This window comes from Clavelina lepadiformis, chromosome 4 (genome assembly GCF_947623445.1).
Source record: "Clavelina lepadiformis chromosome 4, kaClaLepa1.1, whole genome shotgun sequence".
NCBI lineage: Eukaryota > Metazoa > Chordata > Ascidiacea > Aplousobranchia > Clavelinidae > Clavelina > Clavelina lepadiformis.
The window spans coordinates 19,685,459-19,708,795 of NC_135243.1; the positions used below are offsets into that span (position 1 = coordinate 19,685,459).

The following is a 23,337-nucleotide window of genomic DNA, read 5'->3' on the forward strand; positions in this document are numbered from 1 at the left end:
AAAAATGTTTTATGTAAAACCTACTTGTGGCTTATTGTTAATTGCAAAACAATTGCACAACAATCGTTATAACCGTGATATTCACTTAGAAAAAGTTTCGCTCTAAGTTTTGTCGACATAGCAGGGTCAACGGTTTTACCAAGAAAATTATGGAAAAGATGTAAGCAAGTTTCATTTTGTTAGTTTAACAGCTTTTTACATTTATACGTTACTGCCATATAAAAAAAATGTTAGAAATGATTATAATTTTGTGCTAATTTCTTTAAAACAAAAGGCAGCTTCTTTTTCTAACTAGCTTTAATAAGATCAGATCAATAACATGTAGCAGAATACCAAGACAAAGGCAAAAGTTTATGGAGCATATTTAAGTTCTTTTCTTTGTTTTACCGATTGGTTTTATTGAATATGCTTCCATTAATGAAATAATTTGCATTTCCTGTACCGGACATCGTAATAATGTGATTTGTTGTGCAGGATAAAGGTGTTAGACAATTTGACATCTCTCGAATTCGATGTGAAACTGGATGGTGACCCTGTGTTTCGAGATTATTTCAATAAATTCTGCTGCCTGCCCATATTTGGGCAAAGGACATGTTATGTTCCAAAAAAGACCAAGTTCTTCTTTGATCCGCCCCCAATGAGAGCTGCAGCAGGAAAGAAAAATGTGGCTTACGGTAACGTGAAGGACTGGCTGTGGGAAGAAAGATTTCCACTTTTTCTCAGGTATATGTTAATTTGGGCGCCTTAGGAAGGCAGTTCCCCATTAAATCTTAGCCTTGCTAGCCTTACAAAACCCAAAGATAGACTTAATGCATCTTCAGTAAAAGTTTCTACGCAAAAACGCTTAACTATTTATTGGTATAAACCATAAGTTTACTATTTTTTAGTTTGATAAAAACACGAAATACAATTTAATTAAAGCTTGTCTGTAATCAAATTTATTGCAGCTGCTATATTTTGCAGCCAATCCTATATTTTCTATTGTGTTATCAAGCTTGCAGTAAAGGTGCATTTATTCTCTTTCGTTCACACACGATTCAACTCAGCGTAACTCAAACCTTGAAATAGTAATACGTAATAAAGTCGTTTACGCATGACAATGAAGAAGGCCAAGTCCAGGCAAATCAGGACTCGGTTAGGCTAAACGCTGGTAATTAGCAGGCCAAGTTAGACTTACAATGGTGAAAAAGAAATGTTTAGGATCAATTATTACAGATGGAAATCTATATTGAAACTGAATATTGTGACTTCATAACTTTTTTCAGTTAAGAATTTCAAACTTTCTTATATGGTTATGGGTGTATAGGTAAGATAACTATAAGTTTAAAAGTATACAGCAGCTGATCCGATATTGGAAGCCTAAATAAATATAAATTATTAAACTCTTATCATTACGTTAAAAAATCTTAAAGCAGCTTATTGTAGCTTTGTATTTGTACATACAGTAGCCTACATATATTTGTATAAACGTTGATGAGTTCCCAATAAAAGCTATTCTGTCTTTAATGCAAACTATTAGGCTTCAAAGAAAAGAACCGTTTTTGGAGGCGCAATGAACCTTTTTACGCCACATATCACCGACAATATGGTATTAAAATCTTTATCTTCGGACTAAGAAAGAGTTTTGCACAAATTACTCGGCAATAGTTCCTCATCATTCGTGCTCTGTGGTCACCTTTTTGCGCAATTTCCGGTGGAAAGGCATTTTTAGTTCGTTCTTTTTCTGTTATAGAGTATAGACTTTCTATTGCCTGAATTCGAGACTGTTCACCGGGACAACATAAGCAAGCGTTGTTCCTTGCTCAAGGGTATTACAATGGTAGCGCAACTGGAAATCGAACATGGCCGGCTTATTTACGAGCCAGGTTAGCTTACCGCTCAGCTGCAAACCTGCCGAACTTTTGTATCAGGAAAGGTGCAAGAATCTCGCCGATCTATAACGGGGAGCTGCAAAGTTTTATAACAGTTGTGGAATTACACACTCTTTCCCGGTGTGTAACATATAGGGTCTGTGGAAATTTCTTAATAAAGAGATTTATTTTAGTAAGGCTAGCTTCTATTCTAGCTAGTATAACACGCCTGCACAACCTAAAACGGTACAAGGGCCGCAACAATAAAAACTGTTTTTCGCGGGCCGCATACTAACGTTGACCTAACACTAGCCTATGACTATCACTAAACTTTTATTTATACGCTTACAGTCACTTCCACTATTTTATACACATGACTAAACTATGCGCATTCTGCAGAGACAATTCAAGAAAGCTTGGATTGTTTACGCTAATTATTACTGCAATAATGTGAGATCTTGCATTACACAAGCAAGTCCGCACTTATTTAAAATCGAAATATTAAACCGAAAAATATTATTATATCGTGGGTCGCATTAATAGATTGCATTAAAAGGTCCCCGCAACCGCATGGGGAACGGGGCCGTATGTTGTGCAGACCTGTAGTACAGCATTCTTCAACGGTGATTCCGTGGAACCCTAGTGTTCCGCAAAACACGTAGTGGGGTCCCGTGGGGATTCCTCGTTTTTTAGGGGAAATGATTTCTTGCTTCAGTATGTTGATGCGTCATCGTCATGAAATTTTTAGATTACCGTGACACATTCAGCCTCCAAGTAGGCCATTTACACTAATTAAACAGGAGTTTTAGAGCAGTTAATGGCCGAAAAAGAAATATTGATAGTTGTTGCGTTGTAACATGTCCAGCACTCTAACCAATCAGCCACCTAGCCGATTAAATTTAGCTATATGCTAGTTACGATTTAATTGAATTATTGTTAATTATTATCGTTTTTAATTAATGTATTAATAACATTATTTATTATTATTATAATTAATTAATTAGTATTAGTTGTTTATTTATGATTGGCTATGATTGAATCCATTGTGCTACCGAGCCTACTTTTTTTAATTTTATTTTCTCGTTTCACGAAACATTGAAATTTTCGGAAAATGGAACGTATTGGATTTGATTATATTCAGAGTTGCCATACCGTCCTTATTTGTAAGATTTGTCCTTATTTTAAAGGTCCTGGAAAATATGTTTGACCTTTTTTTCTAAGAAGTGTCCTTATTTTCACTTGCGTCCTTATTTTCGTCTTATTTTTAGGGCAGGGGTTCGTATTTTGGGCATTTTGACACCTTTGGTATACCATTTTGTACCAAAGAGATACCAAAATTAAGAACATGCAGATAAAGTGTTGTTTTTTTAGGAACATTTGTTGCTTGCTCCTGTTGTGCACTGTTTATGGTGGTACTCGTCTTTCCTTTCCTAGTTGTGCTTATTTTTGAGTTGAGACCGATGGCAATGACGTATGAGACGTATGGCCCACCCACTCACCAAAACAATTTTTGGGCTATAGACCAGAGGTGGGCAAATGTATTCAATGGAAGAGCCATTTGCAGAAAATACAAGTACCAGAGAGCTTCAAAATTATTTCAATACAAAAACGGTTTCGTTTTGCAGTGTATGTAAGTAGACTAGACTGAGCTAAACCTTACTGTCTTAGCAATGAAATTGCGTTGACTTGCTGTTAACTAACTCTTCGGATTCTATGTCTCTTGTTACGTCATAAACGAAATCCTGACCTAAATAAAAGAAAAAGAGAGAAACGTTCATAAACGGTACCCTTGGTAGCCTTTACAAATTTTTTGGAATTTTATGATTCGACTAGAAGAGACACAAAAACCATGCCGGAGAGCCGCAGTTTGCCCACCACTGCTATAGACGTTTTTACGTCTTTGTTCCTTTTCATTTACTGCATTCCCTTTTTTTCGACCACTTGTCGACCATAGAAGAGGAAAACATAGAGCAATAAGCGGTGGTACGGCGTTCCAAAATCTTTAAGGGCGTTTAAGAATTGAGAAATTACATTTAGAGGCGTTTTAAAGCAAAAAACGACGTACAAAAAACAAATATTTGTACGAGCTAGAAAAACCCGGAAGTGTTAGCCTAGCTATCTAAAATATTTGGCTCACGTTTTAAACGCTATTCTAAATACGTCACTGCTGGTGAAGTGTAAGTTTTATTTTTTTGATGAGACTTGGCCGCCACAAACTAAAGGTTTCAATTGATTTGCGTATTTGGATTGAACAACTTCAATTTTTAAATATTTATTAAAATATATTTTAATTAAAAACGGGACAAAACAAAATATTATAAATTTTTTATTTCTTTTTAACAATTTACTTTGATGCTTTGTTGCTGAAATCTTCAAGGTCTCCAATTCTTTCATGTTTGCTGCCAAATAGGGAAATCACCGTATATGATACCTTGTTTAACATAGATCATTGAAACAAGGCCGGGACAGGACTTCTCAAACTTTTTAATTCTGCCACTCTATTCTAGAAAAAAAAATTTATATGCGACCCCTTGATGGATAGTCTACACGTTAATTGATATTAAAACAATAAACGTCCGATTACAAAGCTCAAGCAGTATTTTTATCTATGGCAAAATCATACAAATACACATAATCTGCCAAAGTACAGTAACTGAAGCCTACTGTCTGACAGTAATAAAAGAACCGCGTGATGGAAACAATAAAACGAATAAAACATTATCAAAAACAATTCAATTTATAAACATTAAATTTAATTCACGGCCCCAAACGGGGTTGCGACCCACAGTTTTTGAGAAGCTCTGGGCTAGATCGTATTGTGTTGTATTGTTTATTTTCTGCCATTAACTGTGCAGAGCAAAAGTTGTTATGATAATTTTTATTCTCGGTCTGAGAAAAGTCTTTGCACAAGGACGACTTAAACCCAATGATAATTCCTCATCGCTCAAGCCTTGGTTAGTGAGTTATTCTTTGTGCAAGTTTTGATTGCTGCATATTTTATGTTGTAGTGTTTTTTGTATATTTGTGGTGTTTTCTAGTATACAAATGCAATTTGAGTAACTGGGGATTTGTATACAAAAGCATCTTGTGGTTGTGCACTTGTATACTAAACCTTTTTTTATATAGAGGCCTATCAACGTGCACGCCAAACTTTTTTAGGTTCACGCCGATAATTTATAGCAAATGATAAAGCTTGTATGAAAATGAATTTCTAATAACTAAACAAAAAAGTAAAATGTAAATGTGTCAGCGAAAGACATACTGTGCCCGATTCTATGATGACGAGTATGTTGCAGAGTCTTTGGCTTCTACATTCAACCTTTATGACTTTTTCATATTGCGTTCACTTTGTTCATACGAATCTACAAAGAGTGTAATTTTTTGGTAATTGTTTAGCTTTTAGTTTTGTTCATAAATGTAGGAAAATAGCAAGTAAAAATCAAACATTGTTATGTAGTGTTTAGGTTGTTGGTTATAACAATGAAATAACTATGGTTAGCTCAATTGGAAAGTTTGCTTTCAGTGCGTCGGATAAAAAATGCCAATAAATGTAATGCAAAATATTGCACCATGTCAATGTAATGTTTATAACATCAAAAATAGAGTGAAACGACAATTTTCCTCCGGTCAAAGAATTGGCACAAAAGCCAACTTTCTGTGCCAGAGAAATTTAATTCAGATTAAAAAGATTTTAAAACAGACTAAAAAGATCCCACTTTATGGTATATACATAATATATAATACTGAGTTTGATATATATTATAGTTAAGTAAATGTATACTGTATATATTAGGGATGTACCAAATTGGAAGTATCAAACATGTAAGAATGATAGCCTAGCCCTAGATATTTCATATGAAACCCAGAAAGAGAAAGTGGAAAGTATCATATGACAATTTATGATAAGAAACTGTGCTCGCAAAGATACAAATTTTTGCGTTATAGCGTTCACAAAAACCTAGATTCTTTTTCCCATGAATAAATTGAAGATAAAAAACTTCAACATACTCGTTGATAAACCTATGGCGTGCAGGTACTAAGCTTTTTGCTGTAATATGAAACCAGCAACCCCAACTTTTTGTTCAGAATTTTATCATTTTGTTACTTATTTTCATTTGTTAGTTTATTCCATGCAGCCAATGTAGTATCAATATTTTTATGTGAAAGTATCTTATTTATTTTGTAGGTCTGTCGTCGGTGCAGAGTTTGTTTTATGTAAAAGCTTGTGTGAGCAAACATTGGTGGACGTGGATTTCACTGGATCTGAAAAGAATCAAAATGGTAACCGTATGCTTTGTTTTTGTGATTTTAATCTTTAATGCGCATCAAATCTGGGCTGAAATAAATTGCAGGTAAGATATTCAACGTACAGTGGGAATTTTTTATTCCGGAAATTACCATAATCTGAAACTCTTTGGCTGTTATGAGCATTATTCGATGAAGATTATATAAGAACAAGTTTCTTCTAATCTAGTTTTATGCATTTTATGTTCTTTTCTCTATTTCAGATATCTCGCTTAGCTTATATAACGCAATGCTTTGAAGACTAAATGGTTCAGATTAAAGAGATTTTAAAACAGATTAAAAAGATCCCGCTTTATAGTATATGCATAATATACAGTACTGTGTATATAAATACAGCAATGTACAGTTATACTCTATACATTAGTGATGTTTCAATTGGAAGTATCAAACATGTAAGAATGCAGTAATGCAGTTTAATATTTACCGTATATTGAGACAAGTTCAAATTTATAAACTTTATTTATTCTGCTTAATTTGGTGAAGTATGATATGTACACTATGAGCATATCAATCATGTTTGAACTATTCACTCATATGATATATATTTAAAACTGATGAATAATTTAACCTAATTTCTCTTGCATTAGCTTTTTAATTGTCTGTAATCATTTCACTGTAAACTGAAAACTTGTACAAAAAATCAAACAAACAAAAAAGCAGCTGCTTTTGGTTTTGATTGATCTTTTTTACTTCATGCAAACAAAAGGATTTAGTTGAATATACGTGTGGGAAATTTTTTATGAGAATAAGAGAAGTTATCGGCATTGATAGTATTTTAGGCAAATCATGTACGATTCAGCAAATTCGTGAACAATTACTATGTACACAGTATCTCATAAACAATTATGTGAAATAGTGATTAACATGCATGAGAAGCCTTTCGATTGGTTAAAATATGAACAATCTGTGTAAATGAAGTATGATCAAGCTGGGTTGTACATACTATACAAGTCCATGTTAATTTCTGTTAGCTTACCCAATGGTAATGTAGAAGTTGTAAAATGCTGTGAGTTTTTGTTTTTTATCTGTAGCATCCTATCATCACAATAAATCAAAGCTTGAAACTTTGTTTCGAGTTCGCCACATGAAGGAATTTGTTAAACTAGTTGAATCCTCAGAAAGCGACAATAATATTATCAGGTACATGCTACTTTCACAGTTGCAAATAATTTTCAATATGTATGCATTATTAAGTTCTGCATGAAAAACAAAACTTAACATATTCCGATTCTACATCAACTGTTTAAAATTACCTAGTCTTTGTTAATTTTTTTGTAAATCTGTTGTTATAATGCATAATAAAACATATGTATTTTACCCTATCTGATCTCGTGACAAGTGGTCTTGGTCAGGGCTTCTCAAACTATGGATATGTAAAAATTTCAGTTTACCAAAAGATTAAAAGAATCCGTGCTAATTAGTACAAGTCAAGTTAATATTAAAGGAGACTTCCAACAAATAACAATTGACGTATCTTCCAAACGGGTAAATGTATGTATTTGGAATTGCCAAAAGCTTAAGCTGCGTATTTGCAACACCTTTAACAGGTTTGGTGTTGATCGTGGAGTCAAAAAATAAAATTAATGTGCATCGTGGTTGGTGTTCAGTTAAAACCATGGGGCAGATGGGCTAAAAGTCACAGCTGTTGGTTGTCAGCGGAGTTATATTTTGTATTATGATTGTCGTGTAACAAAGCTTTCAATGCATAAGTATGTCATTGCTTAATGTCTTCTTGTACAGTACCGTATGTATAATTTGATATTTGGGCGTTGCTGTTAAATAGAAAAGTAATTTTCAAAAAAATTTAAAAACTTACAACACACATTTTTGAATGCTTACTTACAATAATTTTTTAATGTGAAATGTATTTTTTCATTTAATGTTTTTGGAATATAACGTTTTCAGTACAACGAATTATTATTGCTGTTTATTAATTAGCAGGTTTTCATAACGGAACATAGTAGAAGCTGCTAGAAAGAACTCAGTTGTTTCTAAAGTGCTTCAGTTTAGTTGAACAATGTACAACATAGAATATAATTAATGCGAAAAATTTGATAATCAAAAATCTCGCAGAATTATGTCTTGCAATGTTCCCTCTAAGATGCGCGCGTGCGCAAATGCGCACTGCTGACACGGTCTCCGCGCACAGAAAATGTGTGCTGTGCACAAGAAAAAAATCCAACCTGAATTGAAAATAAAATAAACGCATAATTATGGCCACAGTGCGCACGTCTGATGTTGCTCACAGTGGTCCAAGGGACCGCTCAGGGAGTTCGTGTGTTTGCTCAGACTCGTGAAAAATTAGAGGGAACATTGATGTCTTGTGTGTGTAGATTGCTTAACCAACATTGTGCATCATTATATTATCTAGAAAGGCTAGTATTTTTGCTATGGTAGGGCAGATATTAAGCCAGTGTAGTTTGTGATGATAATTATGACAAGAAAATCATCAAGAGCACAGCAAAAACTTCTAAAATTAGCGCCAAACATTAGCCTGCTACTGCAAAAAAACTAACAAGTTAAGATAATTGCTAACAGTTTCCTTTAGTCTGTTACAATGCATTTTGTCCGAAGATAGTGATTAATGTGAAAGCTTGTAAAATAACAATTCCAGAATAATCCAGCCAAGCCAGCTAGCAGGTTAAAAATAAAAAATTGTCTTAGAAATAATTTGGACAATTGGCAGATTTTATGAGTTTAGGACTGGGCATAAATTTTAAATTAAATTGAAGAGTTTGTCAAAGCTTTTTGATAGTACTCTTATTACATAGTCTGGATTAATTTAGTATCGAGATTAAGTTAGTGATTCCGTTAATGACCTGAAGATATTGCTTTTAGTCAGTTACTTTGCTCAAACCAGCGACCTAGAGTATGTGTCTGTAGTGTCTATGGATAATTATTGTAATTAATTGTTTACTTTTGTGCACACAGCACAAATCAACCATTAGTGCGAGGCCAATCATCAATGTCATCCTGCACATGCAGTGCCGGAATGTGGCTTTCTATTTAGGTTTTTGTGCTTTATGTTGCCCAACATTTTACGTTCAACAACATATTATAAGAGATGGTGTAGGTTTATGCACTTAAAATACTTTTTTAAATTCTTATAGATTATATCAATAACCATTAAAATGTTGAGTGACTTTTGAGTCAAAGTCATATTCGACATGAAAAATGTGGATTACATCGGCTGCCTCCCATGCAAATGCAGCTTGTATGACTTTATTTATGCTTTTGTGTTATATGAAATAGAATGTCAGTGCCACATAAATTTTTATTTCTGGAAAAGGTTTACAGACAAAAATATTAAAGAAGCCCTGGTCTATGTCACAATAATGTACGATGGTTTAATACCATAAGTTAAATTTATAAATTCCTGATTTATCAAATCTTTTATCTATAAAAAGAAATATCCAATCTATGTATGTATAACCTTTTGAACATATGAAAACTAGTATACACTGTAAAATTCAGGTTTTGGATTGATGCTTTTCGTTTACGACTTTGCAATCCTTGTCAACAGAAAATTAATCTCCGTGCTATACAGAGAAAATATTTCATGGCAACCAGTCCTTATTGCTTGCCATACTTCATTTTGGAGACTGTTCTTTGTGGTAATTACTGGCATTATTGCAATGATTTAAAAATTGTCTAAAAATGTGGTTTATATATGGCAAATGTACCAAAACTGTTTTTTTCTCATATGGAATTACATTTCGTACAAATTACACCCACTTACACTAAAGTAGCATTGTTCAATATTGCAGAAGTTTTTACGTAATCTTTACTATATACCATGTTAACATGTCAGTTTTATTTTTATGTTAGTTTATTTTTAAAAATTGTGAAACAACTCAAAACTGACCCAAGTAAAAAAAACAATTTTAATATGAAAAGAAATCCTAAAGTTGAGCTTTTTTGTTATATCGATAAACTGGAAGAAACATCCATCCTTTGACAGCTCAAGACACTATTTTTACAAATGTTCATGCTCTTTTTAACACTATTTTAAAAGTTTTGACACCTATTTTCTATAAATATTCTTTTCATTTGAAAGTTCAAGTCAAGTTTTTGTTTCATGTGTGTCACGTTTATTTATTATTCAAAAACTATAAATTTGCATTTGTCAACATTTTTGTTGCTGCCTCATTTATGATTTAATGACAAAAGAGAATTTTCGTGCAATAATCTAAACACAAAAGGCATAATCATCACCATACTAGAACAGTGCAAGCCGTCGACTTTGCTTTTGTTGATGGATGAAAAATGCTTTTTACTTTTAAAAATAGACACTTATTTAGGGACAAGTATTGAGTTTGATTGTTCGTTGCAGCACTGAGTCTAATGACTACAGGTGATTGGTAATTTTTACAATGAAAATTGATTAGGGAAATTTTATCAATTTGTTATCTGGCAGTATTAGTCTATCATGTTATCGGAAATAAAATTACATCCCTCATTTGTTTAATCTTACATTATTAAAAACGGAACCTTCTAGATCAGTATGGGTCAGTTTTGAAATATGTCTCATTAGTTTGTGGTGTAGCTTTAAGTTGTGTTTTGTGCTGACATTGACCTATTTTCAATATCTCCAACTTCATGGGGGTTTAATATGCTTAGAAAATGACGTAATTGAAAGTAACTGTATGAATTATGACACCACAATGAAACTGGCAAGCACTGTGTGGAAAAGATTGCAGTCATATTGGCTTCGAAGATACTTGGTTTCATGTAGCCGGCAAAGATCCGTTGCTGCACTGGATAGAAAAGCAAGTTGCAAAAACAATTTCGAGACAGTCTGTGAAATGTTTCTTTTTTCAATAACCAACAGACAACTAAATAGCAACATTATTATTATTGTAATAAATTAACTAAACAACAAAAATAACAATGCTAAAAATAACCGTCGCTTTGCCTATAAATTTTCAGCAAATGGTAATTTGGGAAAATAATAAAGAGGAACAAAAGCTTAAGGTTTTGCATCGTTCACCATATGTTCGATTCATACAAAACCCAGACTTGAAGCAAAAAGTTCTTCAAGAAGATGATACAGATGAGTACGAAGAAGACCTGGATCGCATTCCCAACATCCTCATCCAAGAACAGATGGAGGAGTAAGTTGTTAGCAGTCTTGTAATTGCTCGAAAACTTGACTTGACTCAAGGTATGTTTTTTTCTCAACCTGACTTGACTCAAATTCACAACTCAACATGACTCCACTTGAGTCGAGTCAGAAAAAATTACTTGGTTACAACGTCGATTGTTAGGTTAATATGTAGATGAATTTTTGCAGATAACGTTTGTATTTTTACTTGTCACAGAGAGATTTGGCCTGATGAATTGCAGCTGGAGAGACTTTCAAACCAACGTAAATCAGAAATGTTGGGAGTAGAAAACATTGCATTTATTCATGATCACATTTTTGCAAAAGAAACAAAGTTGGCTAAAGTCCATGACCCTGCACTGTAATCAATGGTTTTCATTTACAGAGTTTGAAGAAAACTGATTCATTTCAATGCTGTTCTCTTGTTATATGTTTTCAATTTTAGGCCGGTAGTCAAAGAAAACCGTTCTAAAACACGCGAACATTATGAGCTTGCACCTGGAAGAATGGTATCAGTGACTAAAAAGGACTTTGATGCTCATATTTCCTCAGATCAACATCACGCATTAAGGCGATATTCTGTTTCAGCTACTGTACACCCCACGTAAACATTGTTTGTCATTAGCACTAGAGGTGCACGGAAATTTGGCAAATTAATTCAGTCAAATGGAATAAAAAGAACAAGTTCTATTTTAGCCCGAATACTTTTATAAACCTTTTTGAAAATTTCTTCATTGCAGGAAAAACTATAGCAACTGCAGACATGATTGTTGCTGCACATAACAGAAAATCTATGTATGTCATTTACTTGCCTTTCTATTGCAAGTTACAACTTAGAACATGTTAGTCCAACTGTCGTATTTCCTAAATTTTAGATTTGCTTTTAGATCGAATCCAAAGAATAACATTTCGGTACACCTCTAGTTAATACGCTACCTTGTTAATATTTTTTTAAAATTTATACCATGTTTATGAAGCGTTATTGTAACATCTCATCATTTACATTTTATCGCATTGGGGTATATTACATAATTTTATTTTGTGAAGTTTTTACCAAATTTGTCATGAAATGGAAATGTCTTATGTTATGTACTATAAGTCATATTTTATTCCAATACAGATGTCCTCCTGTTTCACTAGAAGTTAATGAAAACAGAAGCGCATGTTCACCAGAAGATGATGAAAGGCTTATGTGGACAAGTGTGACACAATCAGTGAATGTTTTATTTATTTATTCCCCGCATTTAAATATCTACCATCACCCATTTACAGGTGTTGAAAGGAAAATGGAAGGACCTCTTTTGCCTTCAATCAATAATAAAGGGGCAGAGTCTGTAGCGCCTGATTATTCTATGTACTCGAGGAAGACCAAGAGCGCTGCTGTTAGGCTGCTGAGTGGGAAGGCTGTTAAAAAATCATTGTCTGAAATTGTGGATAGTAGTGATTCATTGAGTATAGAGGTGTGTGAAATTCTATGCATACTCTGCAATTCTCTTTTAAGAATCGAAAATGCTAAGTCGTGCAGAACGTGTTCACTCCTACGGCTTTTGATTTTCATGTTTTAGTGTTCAGTTTACTTGCGCAGGAATCGCAAACTTCATTATTTCCCCCCATAAATAGCGTCTCGAGTCAATCAACAGTTAGAGCAATATCTTCTGGAAAGTCAAACATTTCGTCAGGTTGTGTAACAAATACTTATCTACTAATATCTATACATCTCATATCTAAATCCCCTACTAGTTATCTATACACTGATAACACTTATGTATTTAAGCAAACATTATTCTGAAAGACACACTATTGTTTTAGTTTTTGAGAGGATTTGTTTTGACTGCAGTAAGATCCATTATGAGCGATGATTTTGACATCTTGTCCGGAAATAGTAAGAAGACACCATTTAATGTTAGCTCTCGAAGATCAAGCAGCACACCAATCAGCTTGCCTAATGTCACGGGAGAATACCTAAAAAGTGTAGAACCAGGCATGAAGTTAGGGGACATATTAGCAGCTGACGAACCAGCTGGATTCCCATTCCGTTCATATTTAGCAAAGTGTTGTAATGTTGGTCAAGACCCGAATTCTTGTGGCGACGCAGCATTGCTCATTAATTCTGTAACTGCTTTTGATCTATGGCGAGAAATTGAACATTTACACAGGAAATACTTTGCAACGGAGACAGTACCACTATCACATGAGGTGTTCTGGGGCAGAATTAACATAATAACTGAACATAGTATCCATGAAATTTTTGCCTAATTCACTGCAAATACATACATCTGTTTGCTTACTTTTCTTTACTCTTTAAGTAACTTTTTTATTTATTACTGAAATTATCTATGGCCTGAATAAAATATAGTTTTTATTATTTAATGCAGTTTAATTCATTGTTGAAGAAATTGAGAAGCCTAAACATTCCGCAGTATAGTTTTGTGACAACATTAAAGTTATGCAACGATGAGCCTTTTCCAGAAAAATTAATAAGTTTGCAAAATGATTTTGAAAATGTAAGTTTAACAAAAAGTTTTAGTGAAATATTTTATCGGTACACCTTTTGTGTAATTAGCACAAAATATATCAGCAGAATATCCGCGATACGTGTTATTTGCTCATTAATGTGTATATTTAGATGATTGAAACTGAATGGATTGAGTTTGCTATATCCGAACAGAAGACATTTCGAGACGTTGTGGTAAGTTCAATAAATTGTATCCTATAAGTTATAGTTTTCTTCAAGCCATTGCACAAGTAAATTGAAATTTTACTTGTTGTTGTTTCAATTGTTGTTAAATAAGGTCAATATGATAAAAACACATTGTTCACAACCATTAATAGGTTGCTACTGAAATAAAGACTTATAAAAGAAGATCTTCGTTTCCTAACTGCTTAGCTGAAGTTCGCCAATTGCCTATTCTATGTCAACCACAAGTAATAGTAGAGTCAAGTGAAGCATATAAAGAGGTGAATCAAAAATAGTCGTTTGTGACATAACTTACTGATGTGACGTGTCTGGTTATAATGGCTATGGAAAGGTACTAATAATACTGTACTAGTTAATGTAATACACCATCAATACTAATATTACCAAAGCACAACTTTTGTAATACATCAGAAGAGCTTAGCATGGGTTGAATTGATGTGATATTAAACCGCAAGCATTTATACTATGATAAAACGTAAATTACAAAAGCTAACAAAGGCTTGTGGTTCCTGTGTCTCAGTTTGAGAAATTTGCCAGAATGGGAAATTTTGGCAACCTGGGGCCAAACGGAACAAGTCACATGAGATATCGCACATCACGAGCGTATCATCTCTTGGTGAAGACGCGTCCCATAAATCTGAACCAGCATGCACCCAACGACGAATTCATCGGCGAGTTCAGTAGCGATGAAGAAGGAGACGTCCCGCCTTCGAAACCTAAGAATTTCTCAAAATGTAATTGGGATTTTTTACATATGCACAAAGATTGTTTTGACGATAACTATATTGTTAGATATTACAAATACTGTACGTTAGAAATGCTTTAATGATAAAATCAAAGTTTTCAGTCATACAAGCATTTTTGTGCACGTTTTTAGCACGTAAACAGATTACAGATTTATGCCAAGTGCTATTTTATGATCTGTGGAAATTAAAAGAATACTTTTTGTTTTAGTGTTAAAATTGGATACAAAAGCTATTGCCAAGCTAAGTGTCAGGCAATACCCGGGCCAGGGAATTGATTACGCAATGTACAAGTGAGTGACAGAAATGTTTGCTGTCAAACTGATAAAATTTTCTTACTTTTGCATATAAAACATACATTCAACCATTACACATTTCATATTTAGGCAGTTTCCAACAGTTGACCGCTATAGGGTGGATACAAAGCCACTATACTTGCGCCCTATAAAGAAGCATGGTGTACTCCTTAGAAGGCCTAGTGTGAGACCCAAGTAATACATTGGAAACATTTTTAGACACTTTTAAATCTCTTTGTACAGCACAAATATTTTACCTTAGCTCTACGGTAAACTCTTCACGTGGCGATGTATTGTGAGAGTTCTCTTTTCGGTTTAGGACTTTGTCTGAAGTGTTGCGAGATCCTCTTCATTTTGAGTTCTTTAAACGTTATATGAAGATGCATAAATCAGAAGCTCCTTTGCTCTTTTGGAAAGCAGTCGAGCTTCTTAGAAGGACTGAATCGCCTACGGTCAGACAGAGAAAAGCTCAGCAAATACTGAAGAAATTTTTTGGTCATCTCGCTGGCGGAGGTGTGGTTGTGGTTTTCTTTACAGCACCAATACTATCTTTCAACATATAAAACTTATTGATATTGATAGAAATTTGGTATTCAAATTCGAAGCTAAGTTTGAAAAATGAAACGTGCATGGAAAGCTTTAAAAAGCTTGCTTATGTACGTAATTGTTTCTACGCTTATAATAATTAACATTACATGTTTACCACAAGGCGCCATGTTGCAATGTAACGCGGACATTATAAAGGAAATATCAGCGGTGGACACTGTTACAACTTCAATGCTGGCCAAGGCATGTGTGGAAGTACAGAAGAGCATGGAAAGGAACTGGTTTGTAAAAATTTTCTTGGCCTGGGTTTTTCAAACTGGGTGTTGTTACCCCATTGTGGGTAGCGTAAAGGTTTTTTAAGGCTTCGACCACATTTTCAGCTAAATACTTCCAACTAGTAACTAGCGAGCGAGCGAAGTTTAAGCAGCTCTTGTGTACGCCGTACAACTCCTAACAGTATACATTGCGTTTGTAGAAATAGCGAACAAGTTGCTTGCAAACGTATTTAATTTATTGTGAAAACTTCCAGGGGTAAGAGATATTTCAGCACTTTTCCGGTCGTACCCATTGAAGAAGAAGAAGAAAGCCCAGAGAAGAAGTTATCAATGGCCGGCTTCAAGAGGAAACATGTATGTGAATAACTACCTATACGTTGTTCTAATCAAGCGCGCAATGCTTTACGATCGATAGCTAATAACTGTGCAAACTATGGTTCCTTTCGATACCTGCTATTCTCAGATATTACATTTGCAACGAGTGAAGTCGGTTATATTTTTGAGACGTGTTTGTTATCTTTAACATTAAAACGACATAAGTGCTGACTCCTCAGCACCAGCAGCATCATAAAGGTTCTTCCAAGTTATATGATTTATATCAATGCAGGGACATATCTGGGATGTTTTCAGTGAGTTTATGAGGAGGGCTGCCTGCTTCATCAAATCTATGAGAAGACCACATGAATATGAGAAGTTCAGTCAATATTTAAAAGGAATTCTTGACAGACCAGATTCTAGTGGTAGAGACAGTGGAGGTAGTGCTGTGACATGTGTATGTCTGTTAATTTTCCTTTTTAACTGATAATTTTTTTAAATGATAATTGCGTTTCTATGAGATCATTCTATAGTCTGTAAGAGTTTTGTTAAAGTGGATGACTTTGCTCGATGAACGTAGAAAATTTTATGCGGTTTTCTCAAGATCTTCTGGTAATTTTGCAAAAATTTTAAGCCTTTGAGAGTTAACTACTTATGTGTGATACTCACAGATGCGAGCGAGACTGCAATGGCTTTCAGAGAAATGCAGACAGTCATCTACAAGCACATGAATACTGATCTTAGTTTATCACACCGGTCTAGGAAGATTTTCGGTAAACAAGTCACTCTGAATTTTCTCGCCAACGACTTGACATTTTGGCTGGAAGCAGACAGGCAAGTCTTCGACTAATGAGTTAATGCTCGTTTGTTTGTTAAATATTAGTTCAGTAATAGACTTATTTAATGCATTAGTCGTCACAAAATGTCAAATTATTCTTCGAATTAAATTTCATTTTCCGTTTTCATCTATACCCAGGTATGTGACAATGGCCGACAATATACAAAACATTGTCATGGCAGGCTGCTACGAGCAATACGACACCGACATCGTGAAGGAAAAGTCAAAGAGAATCGTCAAATGTTTCCTCGATTCCAACGTCCCGCCTCGCACAAGAGTAAGTTTGAAACGTGTGCAGCTCTAATATCTGCGAGCCCTCAAAATAACGACTTCATTCCATTTACTCATTATAACACCTGGTTCTTCTTGTTAAGCAAGCTTGCCCGCCACTCGTAGGTATAGTCTAGGTGACCCGAATTTGGTTCGCAATCCGTGCTGGTTTTGGAAACGCTACTATATAGATATAGCGTACCTCATAGCCTACATCTACCCGTCTAATCCTAATTTCCTTTCTTCAGGTAAATGTTGAGAAAGAGTTGGCAGATACTGTAACCAAAAATGTCTACAAAGGCCTTTTCGATCGTGGGATATTCCACGACGGAGTGTTGTCGATATTTCCTGTGCTTCTGCATTTTTGGAAAACGTAGGAATTTATCTCAATCTTGCTTTCTAACGTATTTTCTGTTTCAAGGTGACTTCATTCCCAATTTTTTTCAAATTTTTACTTTAAGGTACAGGGAAGAACGTTTCCGATATGTTTCAAAGCAAGAAATTCGGGAGCATCATAGAAAGGAAGTGTTTGAGAGAAGGCGGCGCATTCTCAAGAGGACGGAACGAAGAAAAAAGATGTTGATGAATAAAGTATTTGTGCCTAGTACATGCCAACTCTCTCCAATATAACTCTCTCCTTTACCTCCCTGTATCACCGCCATGAGAAAAGTTTCAGTAAAGTTAAGTTTCTTTAAAAACCTTCAGGAAAAATTGAGATCAGCAGCCTCTCTAGACAGTGATTTAAACTTGCGACAGAGCAGCAGTCTTTTGTATCCTGACTACGTCAATGGACTGTGCAAGAAGAAGGAACCCTTTGAAAGAGTTAAAGGGTTGTTATGTAAGTAAAAAGCGTTACTTTTATAAAGCAAGAGTTTATGTAAAGAGAAACGGTCTTATAAGGTGACCTACATCTAATGCAAATTTTTCCTCATCGTCTTCTAAAATCTCCATATATCGGCAGTTAATGATCCTCCTACTCTTCATTTTACCCTGGAACATGGCCTCAAGTTGATCCTTCCTCCGCGGAAGAAACTCGTTGATGGTTCCTCTGATCCTCAGGAAGATCAATTTTTTCTCAGCGTGTGGACAAGGTGAATCAGCAGAATTTTATTCCCAGCTCATGCTATCTTATGAACGTTTAGGAATTCCATTTTATTTGTAAATTTGGCTCAACACTCGCTACATTTCAGACTTTAAAAATCTCATCAAACTTTTCACTTGCCGCGCAGGGGCGCCAAGGTGGTGAATGTAATCCGGGAAGGATCGGATCCGAAGTTGGTCAATCTTGAAGAACGACAGAAAAACTTCAAAGTCGAATGCGACTTAATCGAGGATTGATTTCAAGTGTTTGTTATCGCGTAATAAAAAACAAAATGCAAAATGCTTTACTCTTCTTTATCTTAATTGTAGGACTATACATAGGTTAGGTAACTTTTTTCCTTGTTGGCTGTTGCAGCAGAACAAGTTGTTGTTGTTGCTGGAAAGCGTTTGAGTGCTCATCAAAAACTAGGTGTGATCTAATGTTATCTGAATGTAAACTTACTAAAATTCTGCTTAAGGCATTAATCAAATTATCTTTACAAAGATCGAGAAGTGTTGTTTTAAACTACTATTACATTAAATGAGTGGGATTCCAACTCTAAGATTAGTGCCCGATACTTATATTTTTGGAGGAAGGAAACTAAAAAGATTCATTGAATTGAGATTGCTTATTATTTTGTAGAAGTATTTTAATGGACATGCGAATCAGCTATCGGTGACAATGGAGTGGATAGCAAGTACAGTTTACAGTTTAGTTTACAAGTGTAAACGCTTCAGTATGACTTTCTATTTAGCTGGTTTCACTACATATACAACAGCTCAAAGGTGAAAGTATCTTAGACTTCCTGTATGTATATAATGACGCACAATTAGTCATTCGCCCAGTTTGCTCCCCCGCGTGGTACCTTTTTCCGTATATTGAAGTTGGTTTATCGTAAATGAGACTTATCATGCACTTTTCCTGATCATCACTTCCTGCCATAGAACCCCAGCCCTTTAGGACAGGTCGCACTGCGTGATAGATAGTCTAGTACTCTAGTATGTGGTCTATGCTTTATAGTGGAATTTTATTATGGGGATTGTGATACTTCCACAGTACACAGTATTGCTGTGAATAGGCCAGGCGTAAAATGAGTTTTACAGGGAGTAACAACTTTGCAATGCTTATGATTCCATATTAAAGCTAGCTTGGCAGAAAAAAAGATACTTTGCGAACAGGCAAAAAAGTACCCAGACCGGCGATTGGGAAACACTGTTTCAGATGATCCTCTTACAATTGTTCTGAGTAACATCTCGGAATAAAAATCGCTTATATGAACCTGTTAAGTGTCATAATAGATCGTAGAGACGAGAGATTGTAACAAGAGTCTGTTGACAGAACGGACAGACGCATTTCCCTAATATCTATAAATAGGATATCTCTGTATAATGTCAAAGAATGCTTAAAAAAAAGGTTTCTTGTATATGAATAATTCATAAAAAAACCTTTTTTCACTGCGTTAGCATATTACTAAGCACACGCTAAGATAAAATAAATATCACTGTAATCAACATCCAGCAGGAAAGACCGAGGAAATCACGTCTAAGAAATGCGTTCTATCCGCCACCAAAGAACAGTTAATTGCCAAGTTGGCTGTTAAAGGTTTTTAAAACATTCAAAGCCGTAAAGTACAAACATAAGTCATTACCGTTAATTAATGAAGTGACAGAAAAATTTTGATTAGCTGAGCAATGAAACGACCAACGATGAAACGCAAAAGTAAAGATTTATAATCAAATTAAAATTGCAAAATTGTCGAACGTTATTGAAAATAGTAAAGTGTTACATAAACGCAGATATGAAGCAACCGCTTCTGTACTGATCAAGACGCATTAACCGCTTGGTACCACTTTTCTTTTGAGGCTGTAGGTTTATCACAAAGGCATAGGTCAAGAAACAAATTATTTACGACTTTTCATGAAATGGATTTTTACCATAACAACAATTCTTTACGGAATGAAAACATTTGGAATGTTACCTTGCCACCAAAAGCAGAAAGACTGGATTGGATTTTACCGGAAGTTATCAATGTTATCCTCATTGTTCTAACGCTCTGGATCATCATCTCATTGGTTCACTTTGGATTTCGAAGCGGAAAATGGAAAAAGACTACAAGAAATGACCAGAAATTAGACGGAGGACTAATTTATAGTTCCGTTATATTATGCGCCTTTTGCGTTCTTCTGAGGCTTGCAAACGATCAGATTGCTTTTCACGTAGGATATAGTGACAGTAAATACGACCAAAAGCTTTGTGAGATAGTGTTCGACGGTCTCATCATTATGTATTGTCTAGTGGTGTTTTCAGTGTACATTTTCCTTTGGCTCCGGCAGAGAATGTTTTACACGAATGATATGCTTCAGTTGAAATACAATCGTTTCATCAAAGTTGCAAGTCTCATCAGTCTACCCCTGATGTGCCTTTGCACGATTTCTGTCATTTTGGTTATGACGCTATCCATTAAACATCCTCCGTCAGCATCCGGATGCCAGTGGATTCCAACAGAAGGCGGCGTGCCATCCGTCTACTGGGTGACTGCCTGTGTTGCCATCATAACGTTCGCGCATGTAACGATGCTGGGGTTGCTCATATATCCCTTGCAAGCAAGTCAACGAGAAATGAAGTTGTTGTTATGTTCTTGCAATTGTTTCAAGAAAAAGCGTTCTCCTGAAACTTCTACTTCGCATATCGTCCTCAATAACGGTCCTGAATCATTTGTATCCACCAAGAGCGACAATTCAAATTTGATCGTAGATTGTCCTACGCCTATACGTCAGTGTAAAATCCCCAAGAAATCCAAGACATTTCAAAGCGTGCGAAAAATAATTTTGAGAACAACAGTTCTTGCTGTAATTTCGATTTCACTCGATGCTTGTCTTTTGATTTATCTTTATCTTGAATTGAAAAACGGCAAATTGGTGAGAATCGGGATGATCCTTTATGACACAAATTCTTTTTTGAGCTTGATTTTTGTTATTTGCTCTTTTACCGCTTACAAGAATATGCTATTTTCTCCGTTTAGAAGAAGTTGATATTTTTTATGACTGCTAATATTGACATAGTAAATCACAAAATAAAAATGCATTATTGGCATTTTATTAAAGCGTGAAGATAACCCTTATTATACGTTCGACTTTTATGACTAATCGTTGGTGTATATTTGAAAGAGTTGTGAAGAAATTTCGCTAAATGTAATGTGGACATCGTTTTATTATACTTGAGATACAATAAAATACTGCAGTGAACGAAAATCCAATGGAAGCGTATGTGTTGCCTGTTAGACTTGTTTATATCCAAGTAATAATTCAAGTATTTTTTTAAATCTGTTACTATACCAGGCTACAGCAGCGGTTCAGCGAGAAGGTTTCGCTGTTTTTAGTGGATATCATTTTAAAATTTTGTGGATGATAAGTGTTGCTGTTGGCATAGCAGAATGTATAGTTTAGTTTTTACCAAAATTAAATATAAACAAAGAAATAAATAAAGAAGTTAATAATGTCTTTGCCGTCGTTTCACAAATGGTTTGGCTTGAAAAGGAGCTCAAAAGAACTCAAACTTCTAATGTTAGGCGACGATACCCTTGTTATTTGTACCTGAAATTGGTGGTGATTTTAATGTAGTAATGAACATTGTAGAGAACTTTGCAAATAGTTGCACTGCACCATGAACTCGCGTAAACCTTATGTTTTTAAGTCAAGTCAAGGGTAAGTCCGAAGTTACGGAACGTCCGCTTTTAAATAAAGGCTCGTAATGGAAACAGGGCGCGAGTAACATAACGGAAAGTGTGGCAATTATTGCAACAAATTCCGCGCTTTGAAAGATTTCGCTCAAGTAAATTTTGTTTATAAATTAGAAGAAGAATTTACGATATTACTTTCCTTTTCTTATAGGCTACTTACACATATGGACAATGTTTGAAAACCCTCTGCTACACCATATGGTTAAAATAATGTAACAAATGTGACAATTCGTCACAAGATATATGGATATGTTTGAGCATTTTAAGTTGTTAAATCAATTTATCATATAGTTGTCTAAACTGCGTCTCATCCTTTTATGTGTTTCTTCGTTATACAAATATCATGAGTTCTATTTGTTTACTTGTTTTGTGTACCCATTCGTTCTGCACCATTGTGTTGTAATTTGTCTATTGAGCTGTGCTTCTTATGAAAATAATATAGCATTTGCTTTTTGTTTTTATTGACAATTATTATTGAGTTTTGATGCGCTCACATTTTTTACCCGCACCGCAATGATGCCACCAGTTTCCCCCGCTGATTGCTAAAATCCTCGTCGCTTTTCACGTTGACACGTTCCATGTCCAAGAGTTCGTTTCATCTCTTTTGACGTGTTACGTGATGCTATAAAGATAATTAATTTGACGTAGGCCTATAATATGTTGTTGGCTCGGTAATTCTTGCGTGGTAATGTAAGGAAAATTAGCAACGACCTTTTTTCAGCAACAATGAAAACAGAATAATGTTGATAAATTAGCGGAAATTATGCTAATTCAGCACGCTGTGATACTACACGTTTACAGCATTATCTTCTTTGCTCCTGCCTATCACCTGTTCTGCCAAAGGAAAACATGCGCATATGCGTAGGCCTACGTGTTGATAATTTCATCTAAGGTTTAATTAATGATTGTACACTGTAAGCCAAGGCATCATACAATGTGCTTTGAATGGAGAACAAGTTTGTTTTGAATTGAAGTTATGTCAGAAGCTGCTTAAAAATTGCTCGTTTGCCACCATAGGCGATACAGTTGAGAAATCATTGGTGTTAGTGTTGTTAACGGTACGACCCGAAGTTGAACTTTTTTATGCAGACTAAAAACCATAGGCTAATGTTACTTAAATTTCTATTTAAACTTTGTTTTAGTTGAATAGGACGTTTTAGGTAACTGGTCATAAGAATCATATCGACTAAGCTTTTTTATTAGTCTAGGCGCATAATTAATTTTAACGCGAAAAAGCTAAAAGGAAATAGATGTCGCAGGACTCTTAATTAAATGAA

General features: G+C 34.9%; 2 protein-coding genes across 6 annotated transcripts; both read left to right on the forward strand.

Moving 5' to 3' along the window:
* The first annotated feature begins 32 nt into the window (after positions 1-32).
* On the forward strand, positions 33-18,623 carry LOC143452259 (uncharacterized). 5 transcript variants are annotated; one of them, XM_076953152.1, is made up of 30 exons: positions 33-160; positions 475-723; positions 6,037-6,131; positions 7,187-7,295; positions 9,630-9,769; positions 10,776-10,924; positions 11,085-11,269; positions 11,477-11,620; positions 11,705-11,863; positions 12,380-12,459; positions 12,532-12,719; positions 12,845-12,938; positions 13,097-13,455; positions 13,635-13,763; positions 13,886-13,948; positions 14,092-14,217; positions 14,478-14,691; positions 14,912-14,993; positions 15,087-15,191; positions 15,316-15,509; positions 15,706-15,823; positions 16,072-16,171; positions 16,425-16,572; positions 16,804-16,966; positions 17,109-17,247; positions 17,489-17,613; positions 17,702-17,831; positions 17,946-18,078; positions 18,202-18,331; positions 18,470-18,623. In XM_076953152.1, the coding sequence occupies exons 1-30, from the start codon at positions 150-152 to the stop codon at positions 18,576-18,578; spliced, it is 4,170 nt and encodes a 1,389-aa protein (XP_076809267.1). In that variant the 5' UTR covers positions 33-149; the 3' UTR covers positions 18,579-18,623. The 5 variants fall into 5 exon arrangements, with proteins under 5 accessions (XP_076809267.1, XP_076809268.1, XP_076809266.1 ...); XM_076953153.1 differs by having other exon boundaries at positions 12,380-12,719; positions 18,431-18,623; XM_076953151.1 differs by having other exon boundaries at positions 12,380-12,719.
* Positions 18,624-19,316: 693 nt separating this feature from the next.
* On the forward strand, positions 19,317-21,566 carry LOC143451941 (uncharacterized). Its single transcript, XM_076952727.1, has one exon. It carries the CDS (start codon positions 20,244-20,246, stop codon positions 21,351-21,353), a length of 1,110 nt encoding a protein of 369 aa, XP_076808842.1. The 5' UTR covers positions 19,317-20,243; the 3' UTR covers positions 21,354-21,566.
* The last annotated feature ends 1,771 nt before the right edge of the window (positions 21,567-23,337 follow it).

What these genes read in the sequence shown, in the direction of transcription:
- LOC143451941 (XM_076952727.1), top strand. Translation starts at nt 20,244, where the DNA reads ATGGATTTTTACCATAACAACAATTCTTTACGGAATGAAAACATTTGG.
- LOC143452259 (XM_076953151.1), top strand. An exon ending in ATCTGAAAAGAATCAAAATG is followed by an intron (nt 6,132 to 7,186) that starts GTAACCGTATGC and finishes TTTTATCTGTAG; the next exon opens with CATCCTATCATCACAATAAA. An exon ending in CTTCTGCATTTTTGGAAAAC is followed by an intron (nt 17,614 to 17,701) that starts GTAGGAATTTAT and finishes TTTTACTTTAAG; the next exon opens with GTACAGGGAAGAACGTTTCC.